Source organism: Macrobrachium nipponense, chromosome 43, assembly GCF_015104395.2.
Source record: "Macrobrachium nipponense isolate FS-2020 chromosome 43, ASM1510439v2, whole genome shotgun sequence".
Classification (NCBI taxonomy): Eukaryota; Metazoa; Arthropoda; class Malacostraca; order Decapoda; family Palaemonidae; genus Macrobrachium; species Macrobrachium nipponense.
Genome location: NC_061104.1, coordinates 43,811,474 through 43,825,689, shown reverse-complemented (window position 1 = coordinate 43,825,689; position 14,216 = coordinate 43,811,474). Strand labels below are relative to the sequence as shown.

General features: G+C 35.1%; 1 protein-coding gene across 6 annotated transcripts in view; it reads right to left on the bottom strand.

Annotated features, from left to right (window-relative positions):
• Nucleotides 1-14,216, bottom strand: part of LOC135213695 (palmitoyltransferase ZDHHC3-like) — a 142,818-nt gene that overhangs the window by 38,123 nt on the left and 90,479 nt on the right. For all 6 annotated transcript variants that reach the window (XM_064247790.1, XM_064247791.1, XM_064247792.1 and 3 more), the window contains exon 3: nucleotides 9,110-9,331. In XM_064247790.1, the coding sequence (XP_064103860.1) occupies nucleotides 9,110-9,331 (222 nt within the window). The remainder of the gene's footprint in view (nucleotides 1-9,109; nucleotides 9,332-14,216) is intronic.

Sequence of the window (14,216 nt, the reverse complement as noted above, 5' to 3'; positions counted from 1 at the left end):
TAATTTGTCTTTCACCAACGGGTATCAGTAATGTGTAGACATTGTGTGCGTAAAAAAAATGTGCAGTAAACACACATTCCGATGTTTCGGTTTTTGGAATTTTCAGATTTCGGAAATGTGAGGTCAGATGCATAATCAAACAAACACCACTACTGCAGCAAAAACATTTTTTCCCTTTATGTTTTTTCATTATTGTTATTTATTAATTACAGTTTATTTAAATAAATATTAATATAATACTGTTAAATGAATGTGAGATAATTAAGATCACCTATAATAAAATAGTGGGACAATTAATACCATATGTTCACTAATAGGTATTATTTTCAAAACAAACATTCCGTAAAACACAAAAAATATATGTACATAACAATCAAAATATAATGTTTTGCAGTTCAACTTGTGAATTTTAACAATAAGTATGACTATATAATATATTTTACCATATCGATCTGAAGTTGAAGAGTCGTAAAATTCTGAGGATGGTCCGGGAAAAGGATTTGTACTTTGTGATTACGTATCGCTACAACACCATGTGGTATTTTCATACCACTATATTGATGACACATCGCTACGACACACTGGTGTTTTTCATACTATACGTTAAGTTAAAAACATGACATAGAATCGACTTTGCGACTTCGTTCACTTTGATATTTTTAACGATACAATAACTATCATTTGTACTACTAAAACCATCTTCACATAAGTAATTTTTCGTAAGATATGTGTTGTTGCAAAAGCTATAGCTTATACATAAAAGGCTTTTATAATTTAAGTCATCTTAGATATACATATGCACCCAAACTCATTGTGGGGAAATTTACTACTGTTTCCTCGGATATTGAATACTTATGCATCATTCAAACACTTTAATAATATAATGCATAAATACTAGGCTATACATATTTACATCGTATACAAATACTACATACAGTTATATACACATACGTACTTTTATATACAAAGTTAACAGTTATATACACATACTTTTATATACAAAGTTAATCATATGAGTAGTGATCAGACGACAGCTGTGCACTGGACTACGTACGTACTACTTGGAAGATAAAACGAACAAAAATTTTGTTGTTGTTAGTCGCCGGGATAGATTAACATTTTTCCAGAGATTAAAAAGCTGAATTTTGTTTTGAAGGTATGTCAACCGCGTTATTATATTATTGTTTTCACGAAGGAATAATTATATAAAGAAAATTATTGAGTAATTTTTGCCGTCAGCAGTCAGAAAATCACGAACATGGTAACGTTCAAACCTAGTGCCATCCATGGCATATGTCTATAAATAGAACAGAAGCAGAGGGCAGTCATTGGATAACAGATCTCCATGGCTACCAACCAACCAATCAGGTGTTAGTTATACTACTCCCTGTAATTTCTTAGAATGAACGTTTACACACAACGAAGCCTAACGATGATGTATGTGTTTTGCATACAGTACGTAGTTTTAGTTTTTATTATTAGTGTAAGTATTTTACTGATTTCATGAAGAATAGAATGATTCCTTCTCATTACTTTGAATGCAAAATGGCTTGAAGATTCTCCGCCAAAAAGAATCACAAAAAAAAAATTCCATTAGAAGATGATACCTATTTACTAACGCGGTTGACATACCTTCAAAACAAAATTCAGCTCTTTAATCTCTGGAAAAATGTTAATCTATCCCGGCGACTAACAACAACAAAATTTTTGTTCGTTTTATCTTCCAAGTAGTACGTTACATAGTCCAGTGCACAGCTGTCGTCTGATCACTACTCATATGATTAATTTTTGTATATAAAATTGTGTGATATAACTGTTAACTTTGTATATAAAAGTATGTGTATATAACTGTATGTAGTATTTGTATACGATGTAAATATGTATAGCCTAGTATGGTTTATGCATTATATTATTAAAGTGTTTGAATGATGCTAAAGTATTTCAATATCCGAGGAAACAGTAGTAAATTTCCCCATAATGAGTTTGGGTACATATGTATATCTAAGATGACTTAAATTATAAAAGCCTTTAATGTATAAGCTAGCTTTTGTAACAACACATATCTTACGAAAAATTACTTGTGAAGATGGTTTTAGTAGTACAAATGATAGTTATTGTATCGTTAAAATATTCAAAGTGAACGAAGTCGCAAAGTCGATTCTATGTCATGTTTTTCCTAAACGCGTTGACTTAAAGGAGAACGTTATTTTGGTTTGTTTTATCACTGCCAGAAACCCATAACAATGCAGTGTATGTATGATAATTCTAAACTATTATTCACTACCAAAATAACGATGATATTTTGTATTGAAAATTAATGTTACATATATTCCAAACATTATTACTACGTAGCATGAATAGTACTATAAATATTTCGAAAGATAATCTTGCTGTGAACGCTACCATAATTTGATTTTCATATACGTACTTACATTTTGTCAGCTGGCTGGCCTCGCATAGATAAAATTGATTTCACTGATATGGAATTACTTCTGAATAGCCTTTTTATATGAAGATATGGAAGACTTAAAGGAGAACGTTATTTTGGTTGGATCACTGCCACAAACCCATAACAATGCAGTGTATGTATGATAATTCTAAACTATTATTCACTACATAAATAACGATGATATTTTGTATTGAAAATTAATATTACGTATATTCCAAACATTACTACGACGTAGCATGAATAGTACTATAAAAATTTCGAAAGATAATCTTGCTGTGAACGCTACCATAATTTGATTTTCATATACGTACGTACATTTTGTCAGCTGGCTGGCCTCGCATAGATAAAATTGATTTCACTGATATGGAATTACTCCACGAATAGCCTTTTTATTATGAAGATATGACGAATAATATAAATAAGGTAAAAAATGCTTTTATGTATTTCGTTTACGCTTCGTCGCCAATAACAAACAGCAATACTTACGATAATCTATGACAAATAGCGTTTGTATGACTTCATTGTTCAGAGAAGTTATATACGAATACTGCCAAAATAATAATGAAGTTCGAATTAATTTTAGCCTTAATGTTATTACTACTGTAATACACTACCACTACTATTAAAATTTCTAAAAGTTTATCAAACAAAAAATGTCGCTTTGAACGCAACCGTATACATAAACCATTTTCGTACGTAAAGGTATATGCTTACATTTTGTGGCTGGCCACTCCGACGATAAGTTGAGTGCAATGATGTGGAATTATTCTTCGAATAGGCTATTTATTATGAAGATATGACTATAATATATATGGTAAGAATGGTTTTATTACCTTTATTGTCAGTTAATATCATAATGTGAATGTTTGTGTACGTTGGTGGTATCACACTGCAACTAGTACGCTTAGCCTACCAATGAACGTTGTACATAAACCTTGAATAGGCTATTTATTTCGAAGATAGGACAATATATTAGGTGAGAATGGTTTTATTACCTTTATTGTCAGTTAATATCATTATATGAGTCTTTAAATGAATGTTGGTAGTTATCGGACCACGGCCGAGGGTTAGCCTACCGAAAAACATCGCATACGCAGCACAACAAACCCGTGATGCAGTGATTCATACCAGTGATGTAACATGAGAAACGGTCCAAGAAAAAACCCGTGATTAACTGGATCCGTGAATACTGATCCGTGAATAAGCGATGCCCCACTGTATATATTTTTATATGCAATTATTTCGGAAATAAGAAAAGCTACAACCTTCAAATATTTTTCGTTTTATTCTACATGAAATTGCGCACATTTTCATATATAAAACTCTATGAAATGCCTCATATGAAACGGAGCAAATATTCCTAGAATGGGACGTACGCATTTCAGAGATTTGTGGCGGAGAATCCGCGCGCGGAGGGAAGGAAAGATTTTTTTTTAAATTCACCATAAATCTAAATATTTTGCTAGAGACTTCGAATTTGTTTCAAGATGAAGATAAATGACTGAATATTACAAGACTGTAAGAGTTTTAGCTTACAATTGCGTTTTTTCGACCATTTCGGTAGAGTCAAAGTTGACCGAACGTGGTTTTTTTTCTATTTATCGTGATTTATATGCAAATATTTCAAAAATGAGAAAAGCTACAACCTTCAATTATTTTTTGTTGTATTCTACATGAAATTGTGCACATTTTCAAATATAAAACTTTATGTAACGGCTAATTTAAAATGGTGCAAACATTACCACAATCGCACGTATGATTTTTTCGGAAGAGTTACCGCGCGGACGTAAAGAAAATGTTTTTTTCATAAATTCACCATAAATCGAAATATTGTGCTAGAGACTTCCAATTTGTTGCAAAATGAAGGTAAATGCTTGAATATTACTAGAATATAAGTGTTTTAGCTTACAATTGCGTTTTTTGACCATTTCGGTAGAGTCAAAGTTGACCGAAGGTTGAAATTTTGGCAATTATCGTTATTTATATGAAAATACTCAAAACTGATAAAAGCTACAACCATGGGTTGTTTTTAGTTGTATTGTGCATGAAATTGCGCATATTTCCATATATAAAACTTTATATAACGGCTAACTTTAAAATGGTGCAAACATTACCACAAGCGCATGTATGATTTTTTTCGGAAGAGTTACCGCGCGGACGTAAGGAAAAAGTTTTTTCATAAATTCACCATAAATCGAAATATTGTGCTAGAGACTTCCAATTAGTTGCAAAATTGAGGTAAATGATTGAATATTACTAAAATATAAGTTTTAGCTTACAATTGCGTTTTTCGACCATTTCAGTAGTCAAAGTTGACCGAAGGTTGAAAGTTTGGCAATTATCGTTATTTATATGAAAATATCTCAAAACTGATAAAAGCTACAATCATGAGTATTTTATTGTTGTATTCTACATAAAAATGCGCACATTTTCATATATAATACTTCATGTAACGGCTAATTTACAATGGTACAAAAATTATGTCAAAGTGACGAAATAATTTCCGAGATGTGTCACAGATACTTTTTAGTGCGGCAAGAAAGAAATTGGCGCTTGCGCGCCTGCGTGACGATTGTAAACAAAGCAACACCTTGATCCGTGAACTCCCAGCATCCCCCAAGGCGCGTGATTCAAAAGTTTTAGGCTGGTAGGCCTATAAGTATTTTTCCGCGAATTTAAAAAAAAACTTTTGTAAGTCGACGTAAAATACGTCCAGTCGGCACACAGGAGACAAAAAATGTCAACGTAAAATACGTCCAGTCGGCGTAAGAGGGTTAATTAGATATTTAGGATAACTACGCTATGTTTTAATAAATCAAAAAGTCTATTATGTTCCGCAAACACATAGATATTGTCAATGAGGGTCTGGGGAGAATGAAGTCAACTAAGACATCTTGAAATACAAGGAAAAGAAAATTCCCTCAATGATGAACAACATACACTGAAAAAATATGCTTCTATTTTACTAACAATATGAACCTGTTTAAACTAGCAATCACTGTTAACTCTACAGACTATTTATAAAAATCAGTATTATCATGTGTTTATTTGTAGTGCTTATCCAATGTTTTCTGTAAATTATATACAGTCAAAGGCAAATCTAGCCACCTGTGAGGGCAAGCCAGCCTCAATGGGTGCCGGTCCCAAGCCCAGATAAATAGGGAGGGTTGGTGTCAGGAAGGGCATCCGACCGGAAAAACCCACGCCAGAATCAATGAAATGAGTCGTGATATTAATGAGAATAGTGCCTAGGGCGTATTCCGTAAACGACGCAAAGACACATAGCCCTAACTCTGTGACAAGCCGAGGGCTACTGCATAATGAGCGGATGAGCTAAAGAAGCGAACTCTAAATGTGATCAGAATAGGCCAGCTAAATATCGGGTCTATGACAAAAAGAGGAAGAGAGTTGGCAGAGTTGATGAGGATAAAGAGAGTGGATATTTTGTGTGTGCAGGAAACTCGATGGAAGGGTAATAAAGCCATAGAACTGGGGGATGGCTATAAGCTAATCTATAGTGGAGCAAATGCACAGGGTAGGAATGGCATTGGTGTAGTGTTGTCGGGGGAAATGAAGAATGCAGTGACGGAAGTGAGTAGAAAGAATGACCGCATTATGAGTGAAGATATATGAAGGGGGAAACAAAGAACATCATTAGTGCTTATGCTCCACAAGTGGGCTGCACAGAGGAAGAAAAGAGCCATTTTTGGAATGGAATGAGTGAGGTAATGCAAGAACTGGAAGAGCAAGAGAGAACTGTAGTGGGGGCAGACTTTAATGAACATGTCGGAAATGAAAAGGATGTAATTGAACGTGTGCATGGAGGACATGGGATCGGGGAGAGAAACCTAGAAGGAGAGAGTATAGTAGACTTTGCCATGTTTTTTGATATGGCAATAGTGAACACATTCTTCAAAAAGAAGAGGGAGCACTTGATAACATACAGAAGTAGCAGTAGATGCACACAAATAGATGACCTCCTTTACAATAGATCAAGGTTGGTGTAAGTTAGGAATTGTAAATTTATCTCAGGTGACCACGTGGGCCCCCAACACAGGCTCCTTTGTATGGATTTAAAGATGAAAAGAGAAAAGAAAACGAAAACAAATGGGGTAAAGAAAATAAAGTGGTATAAATTGTTAGGGAGGGATAATGATAAGAAGAGAGAGTTCAGGAGAAGAGTGCTGGGAGAGGTTGATTTGGGAATTGAATATATGGGAGAATGGTGGAGGCATAATGCATCAGTGATTAGAAGACATGCAAAGAAGAGATTTGAAAAGTCACAGCTGGAGGAGGACAGAGAGATATTAAGAGAAAGAAACAAAGAAGTAAAAAGGGTGGTAGCTCAAGCTAAGGCAAGGGCATATGAAGGGGTTTATAATGAACTGGAAACCAAGGAAGGGTTGAGTAAGATGCTCAAACTGTCAAAAGTAAGAAATAAAAGAACAAAGGACATCACCCATATTAAGCAAATGAAAGATAGGAATGGTACAGTCATAAAAAAGGAAGAAGACATCCTGAAAAGATGGAAAGAGTATTTCGAACAATTGCTAAATGAAGAAAATGAAAGACTTGTAAGAAAGGATGGACAAGTAAACATGGAATGGTGATGGGGATATCTAGGGATGAAGTGATACAAGCCTTAAAAAGAATGAGGAATGGGAAGGCAACAGGACCAGACTTAATCCCAGTCGAAGTTTGGAAAGCCTTAGGAGAGGAAGGGGTAGACATCTTGTATGATTTGATGGTAAAAATATTTGAACAGGAAAAGATACCAGAAGAATGGCGGGAAAGCATATTGATACCTATATCTAAAGGTAAAGGTGATGTCCAGGAATGCAGTAATTATAGAGGTATCAAACTAATGTCTGACACGTTGAAGATTTTGGAAAGAATAATAGATGGCAGGCTGAGAGAGGAAGTGAGAATAAGGAAGGAACAGTTAGGATTTATGAAGGGAAGCAGCACAACAGACGGAATATTATGCATAAGGCAGCTGATGGAGAAATTCAGAGAAAAAAAATGAGACCTGCATCTGGAATTCATAGACCTTGAAAAGGCCTATGACAGAGTGCCAAGACAAGAAATATGGAGATGTTTGAGGGAGAAGATGGTGCCGGAAAAGTATGTCAGAATTATTCAGGAGATGTACAGGAATGTGTATACTAGAGTGAGAAGCAGTGTTGGAGAGACGGATGGATTTGAGATAGGAGTTGGATTACACCAGGGGTCAGCACTTAGCCCATTCATCTACAACATCGTGATATATGTAATGACCAGGGATGTTAGAGAAGCAATGCCATGGCACATATTATATGTGGATGACATTGTGTTGTGTTCAGAGGGGAGGGAGGGAGTTGGAGGGGAGGTTGGAGAGGTGGAGAGCAGCACTTGAGGAGAGAGGGATGAGGATAAGCAAATAAAAAACCGAATATATGTGTTCCAGTATTACTGAGGACGGTGGAAGTAGCATAAGAAATAAAGTACAGAACTTTGAGTACTTAGGGTCCGTATTAAGAGGATAGTGGAAGCACGGACCAAGAGGTGAGACACCGAATTCAGGCAGGATGGAATAACTGGAGGTCTGTATCAGGGGTCCTCTGTGACAAGAAGGTCCCTCTGAAATTGAAGGGAAAGTTTCATAGGACGGTGGTCAGACCAGCAATGTTATATGGAACAGAAACAGCAAGTATGAGGAAAACAGAGACGAAGATGGATGTAGCAGAAATGAGAATGTTGAGATGGATGTCAGGAGGAGTAACAAGGGAAGATAGGATAAGAAATGAGTATATAAGAGGATCGACAAAGGTAGTTGAAATATCAAAGAGAATACAGGAAGGAAGGCTTCAATGGTATGGACACCCGTTACGAAGGGAGGAACGTCATTTTGGAAGACATAGGATGGAAATGGAAGTGCGGGGTAGAAGGAAGAAGGGAAGACCAAGAAAGAGATGGCGTGATTGACTAGGTATAAATGAGAATGAGGCACAGGACAGAAATCGATGGAGACGACTCATTCACAATGGTGACCCCGCATAAATATGGGTTTAAGCTAGGAAGAAGAAGATATACAGTCAAAGGCAAAGGGGGAAGGACACTACCTTCATCAAGGACAGTTACAACCTGAACTACTGCCACCAAAGGACCAATTTTATACACATCTAGGACTTATTGACAGACTAATTTAGGATAGCCTCAACCTGATCAATTATGGCACTGCAATTTTTTCCCTAGTGCAGGATGTACGTATGTTTATTTAAGAGCAGTATAGTGGAGGTTATAGTGTCATCATGCACTGTACTTTACTGTGGTATATTAAAAATGGGCAACATAACATGGTCAAAATCCTGAGGTGAATATGGCTGAAAACTTTCAGTATGTTAATACTGTGACACCAGAATCTGAACAGTAAAGACTTGTTGCATGCAAAACATCAAGAGACTGGATTGCCATCTAATGAGAAATTGCCTTCACTTTCAAGCAATTAATCTTTTATCACAGTTTTACCCAAACCAATTTCTGCATTTCAGGCCTATACAAAATTTGGGTTTGTAACCAATGATGAAATATATATAGTACTGAAAGTTACAATATACCTAGATACACAACATGACGCAAAACTCTCAAACATTAACTGTAAATAAAATGAAGGCTACATACCGTAAAAAGAACAAAAAATTTCTGATTATTTTCTCCAACACAGTTATTAACCCACGGACAATGATGATCCATTTTTCGAATGCACCGCTGACACACTGAACAGTGATGAGCACGCTCAGGTTTAATACTGCAGCACTTGGGGCACTTAAAAATAACCTGACCTTCTCGTAGCCCCATACGCTGTATATTTTCTCTGGTGGCATTTCCTTTAGGAACAGCACCCTGCATCAAAGGGAAACATCAAGATAAATCACAAGGAACCTGACATTTTTCATATTAGTTCTTCCGTCACAACAAAAATCATTGTCACAACAAAAAATCATCCAATGAATATTTTCTATAATCAGAATATGTATTTCTTAGATATGAACTCATACAATTTGAATCTAAAATTTTAAACTCTGACAATTAAGCAAAACCAAAATTTTCTCATTTCAAAGATACAAGCTCTCTCTTTTGCTCCAACTCAAACTAGAACACACCATGACAATCATCATCTTTATGTTTTTACATTAATATTCCCTGCATGGGGCTTTCACATTAAAAAAGTTCTCTCCAATGTCCTCTGGTATATGCACTTTCTGCCAGAATTCTCACCTGGTCTGGGTCCTCATATATGGCCTTTTCCATTATGATTTCCATAAAACTTTGGGCTGTAATGTAAAGTTGTTTAAAATAACTCCATGATAAGCCTGCAGCACAAATTAACGACACTCATTCATTTATGCCTGTCTTTGATCAAATGTTCATGATATGTAACACAGTTGTGCTACTAACAGTCCATTTATTAGTTGTCTAGCTGTATCTCCTTTCAACCAGCTATGTTACCAACAATTTCTTTTTTTTTGTCTGTTATAGGTGTCTTAACTTCTCTCCCTTCTATGAATGGATCTAAAGGAGAGTTGTGCTTTGGCGAGGTGTTGTGGACACTTTGTATACTGGGTATTTTATGGAACAGTATGTAGATGCCATAATAGAGTTCATGGTAAAGTTGTAATCCTGACAGGAACAATGAGTGGGATTGGATATTATAATGCTTTGGACTTTAGAATAACTTAATAACATAAAGTTATGGAACTTCAAGTGTTGATCCAACATTTCATTAGTGTACCATGTTATGTCCAGGCCATGCTAACCTAATCCAGGTTTTGAGCTACAACAAGCTATCATAAACATTGACTCTGGTGATTTAAGCAAATCTGAAATTGGTACTATTAAAATCAGTCTTGACTGTATACATATACGTACTGCATTTGAGAGAAATAGAACAGATGGGATTCAACCCATCTCATAGTTGGCGAGTTTCAGCTAACAAAAGTGAATGAAATTCCTAATGTTGTAAAAGTCAGGGCGACTTATTTTGATGATATGTATTGCGTTGTCTGTACTTAGTACCTAATGTTGTAAAGGCCAAGGTGATTTATTGTGATAGTTTTTTTTTTGTCAGTTTAAGTAGTTACTACTGAAAATTGATGTGAGCTTGAATGTATGTGAGGTGTGAAAGTGGAATATTTTCCTGAGAAATTCTCAATTTTCCTAAGAAAATAAGAATTTCACTTTTTATATTTCATGTACATATGTACGTATGTGTATAACTGAATCACGAAAGTTTGGAACGTGATAAAACCATAAATAAAGGTATAAGCTGCAAAGGAAAGATAAACAACGGAGTTTCTGAAAGAACTTTCGACTCGACGTCCTTTACTTAGCAGACCAACTGACTGACATGAGAAATTGAGAGTACATACAGGAAAAGTCATATAAGTGATAGATAGGGATTATAAGGAGATTAGAACCTAGGATCCAACACATCTGGAGAATGAGTAACCTTTTCAAATAAGCATAAACATGGGTACAATTTAAGAACAAAAATATTAAGTCCAACTGCTCAGACACAGGGACAAGACAATTAAAGGATTATACAGGGCGACAGCTGACCACAATCAGATCTTTGGTAAACAAAGACTTATTCACAAAAAATATTATTAAACATACATATACAAAGAAAATATCTCTAAGGAAACTAATTTCTATTTAAGTCTGTAATTATATCTTTGAAGTCATTCTTAAACATGTTACAAATACAAGGGTCTAAATGAAACAGGCCACGACTAATATTAAAATTACAATGGGAAGTAAGTTGTATTAAGGCAATTCTAAAAGATTTCATTATGACATCTTTTGATCTTGCAATTGCTGAACTACCAATCCAATTTATCTGGTGGTTGTTTTCACTTAAATGAATGAATATTGCATTAGATGTTTGCCCAATTTTGACAGAATATTTATGCTGTTTTAATCTTACTTCTAAGCCCTTGCTCAACTGTCCAAGATAAAAGTACCCTGGGGCCATTCTTTTTATTAACATTCCTTTTAGTGTGTTATTATAAGAAAAAACAAGGTTGATCTTAAAGGCTTTTAACAATGATTTGATGGTTTCAAATCCGTTAAAATAAGGCAAACTGAGAATGTTCTTAGAATTTTCTTTCTCCATGTTACTTATACTATAAAACTTTTTGTGGGCTTAATTATAGCAAATATCTAATATATGTGAAGGATAACATAAATCTTTCCCTATTGTTCTCATGTATTCAATTTCTTGATCCAAATATTGGATCTGCCATAATACAACTTGCTTCACATTGTAATTTTAATATTAGTGGTGGCCTGTTTCATTTAGACCCTTGTATTTGTAACATGTTTAAGAATGACCTCAAAGATATAATTACAGACTTAAATAAAAATTAGTTGCCTTAGAGATATTTTCTTTGTATATGTATGTTTAATATGTTTTGTGAATAAGTTTTTGTTTACCAAAGATCTGAATGGGGTCAGCTGTCGCACTGTATAATACTTTAATTGTCTTGACCCTGTGTCTGAGCAGTTGGACTTAATCTTTTTGTTCTTAAATTGTACCCATGTTTATGCTTGTTTGGAAAGGTTCCTCATTCTCCAGGTGTGTTGGACTCCAGGTACTAATCTCCTTATAGTCCCTATCTGTCACTCATACGACCTTTCCTGTGCTCTCAATTTCTAATGTAAGTCAGTTTGTCTGCTAAGTAAAGGACATTGAGTTGAAAGATCTTGCAGAAACTCCATTGTTTATCTTTTCTTTGTGGGTTATACCTTTATTTACATATATATATATGCATATACATACATACATATATACATACATACTAACCAACATCATTACATACCTATATACATATTAAAAAAAATATATATACTACATATATATTACTATATATATATATATATATATATATAATAATATATATATATATATATAATATATATATATACAGGCGGTCCCCGGGTTGACGGACGGTTACCGGCTTACGACGTTCCGAGGTTACAACGCTTTTTCTTAAATATTCAATGGAAAAATCCGTCCTGGGTTACGACGCTTGTTCCGAGGTTGCGACGCTGACGCTTCCGACGCTCCGAGTTAACGACGCTTTTAAAAAACGCATACTATGATAAAAATCCTTTATAGTTTAGCACAGTATATTAATAAAAATAAGTTTCTGGTTAGATTACAACAAAAATTTTGATTTTTGAGGTTATGATGATTTTCGACACTTTTATGTTGTATTTTTCTATGTTTTTTAGTGACGCCTCATATGCGGAACTAGTTTCCGAGCGATGAATACATACTAGTTTACATATAACAGTCCAAAAGCGCAAATAATGAAAAAATCATTACTTGTTTCCAGTAATAATAACAAAACGAAGTTTCTGGTTAGATTACAACGCAAATTCCAAGTATCCAAAGAGAGGACATTATCCAGTAATTTGATGAGAGAGAGAGAGAGAGAGAGAGAGAGAGAGAGACGAGAGAGAGAGAGAGGGAGAGGAGAGAAGAGAGAGAGAGAGAGAGAGAGAGAGGCGTCTTCCGACGCTCCGAGTTAAGGACAGAGAAGTGTTAAGTTTCGTTAAACGGCCTCTGACTCATGCCAGTAAATGTTTTGTTGATACTAATAATATAAGCCTATTTAAAGATACGTTTACTTTAATTACCTATATGATACGTAAATAGTAATCAAACCTGTTCTTGTAGCCCTCAATATTTGGCAAAATCGAAATATCCAAAGAGACATATTATCCAGTACGCAATTTGATCAGAGAGAGAGAGAGAGAGAGAGAGAGAGAGAGAGAGAGAGAGAGAGAGAGAGAGAGAGAGACGCTTTGGCAACATTGGTCTCGGGGGTTTTTATAGCTTCCTTCTGCTTGATGATCGTGGATATTGTAGAAGGATTTCGACCATACTCGTTTGCCAAATCGACGATACGAACGCCACGTCATGCTTTGCTATAATTTCATGTTTTGCTTCCATCGAAATCATTTTCTTGGCTTTTTTCTTATCACCTGCTTTGTCTTTAGCTTTTGTTTTGAGACCATGGTTAATAATAAAATAGACAAAATAACACGAAAAATAGGCGCAAATACAACGAACTAAACAACGACGTGTTAACATGCAGCACCAACAAACAAACAGACTGAACGCCATTTATCGGTCGCCTATACAACTAACACTCATCGCAAAATCGTATCTCAAATATTTCGTTGTATATCAAAGCTTATATTTTCGCAAATTTTCTGTTGTATCTCAAAACATTCGTATATTAGGGCAATCGTATGTAAAGTTTCCAATGTAATTTGATCAGAGAGAGAGAGAGAGAAGAGAGAGAGATGAGAGAGAGAGAGACGAGAGAGAGAGAGAGAGAGAGAGAGAGAGACGCTTTGGCAACAATGGTCTCGGGGATTGACGTACGTTTATTTTCTGAACAGATAGGACAGAGAAGTGTTCGTTTCATTAAACGGCCTCTGACTCATGGCAGGAAATGTTTTGTTGATACTAATATATAAGCCTATTTAAAGATACATTTACCTTAATTAGTCTATATGATATGTAAATAGTAATCAGCTGTTCTTGTAGCCCAAGATTTGGCAAAATCACTCCAGGTTGTACATAAAACTTCAAGAAGGTAGTGTCACCAGAGGATTACAATAGTTTTTACCTTCAAGAACCAGCACTCTTTTATGAAAATAACTCCAGGACATAAAACTACAGGAAACAACATGTAGTGTAACCAAAGGATTA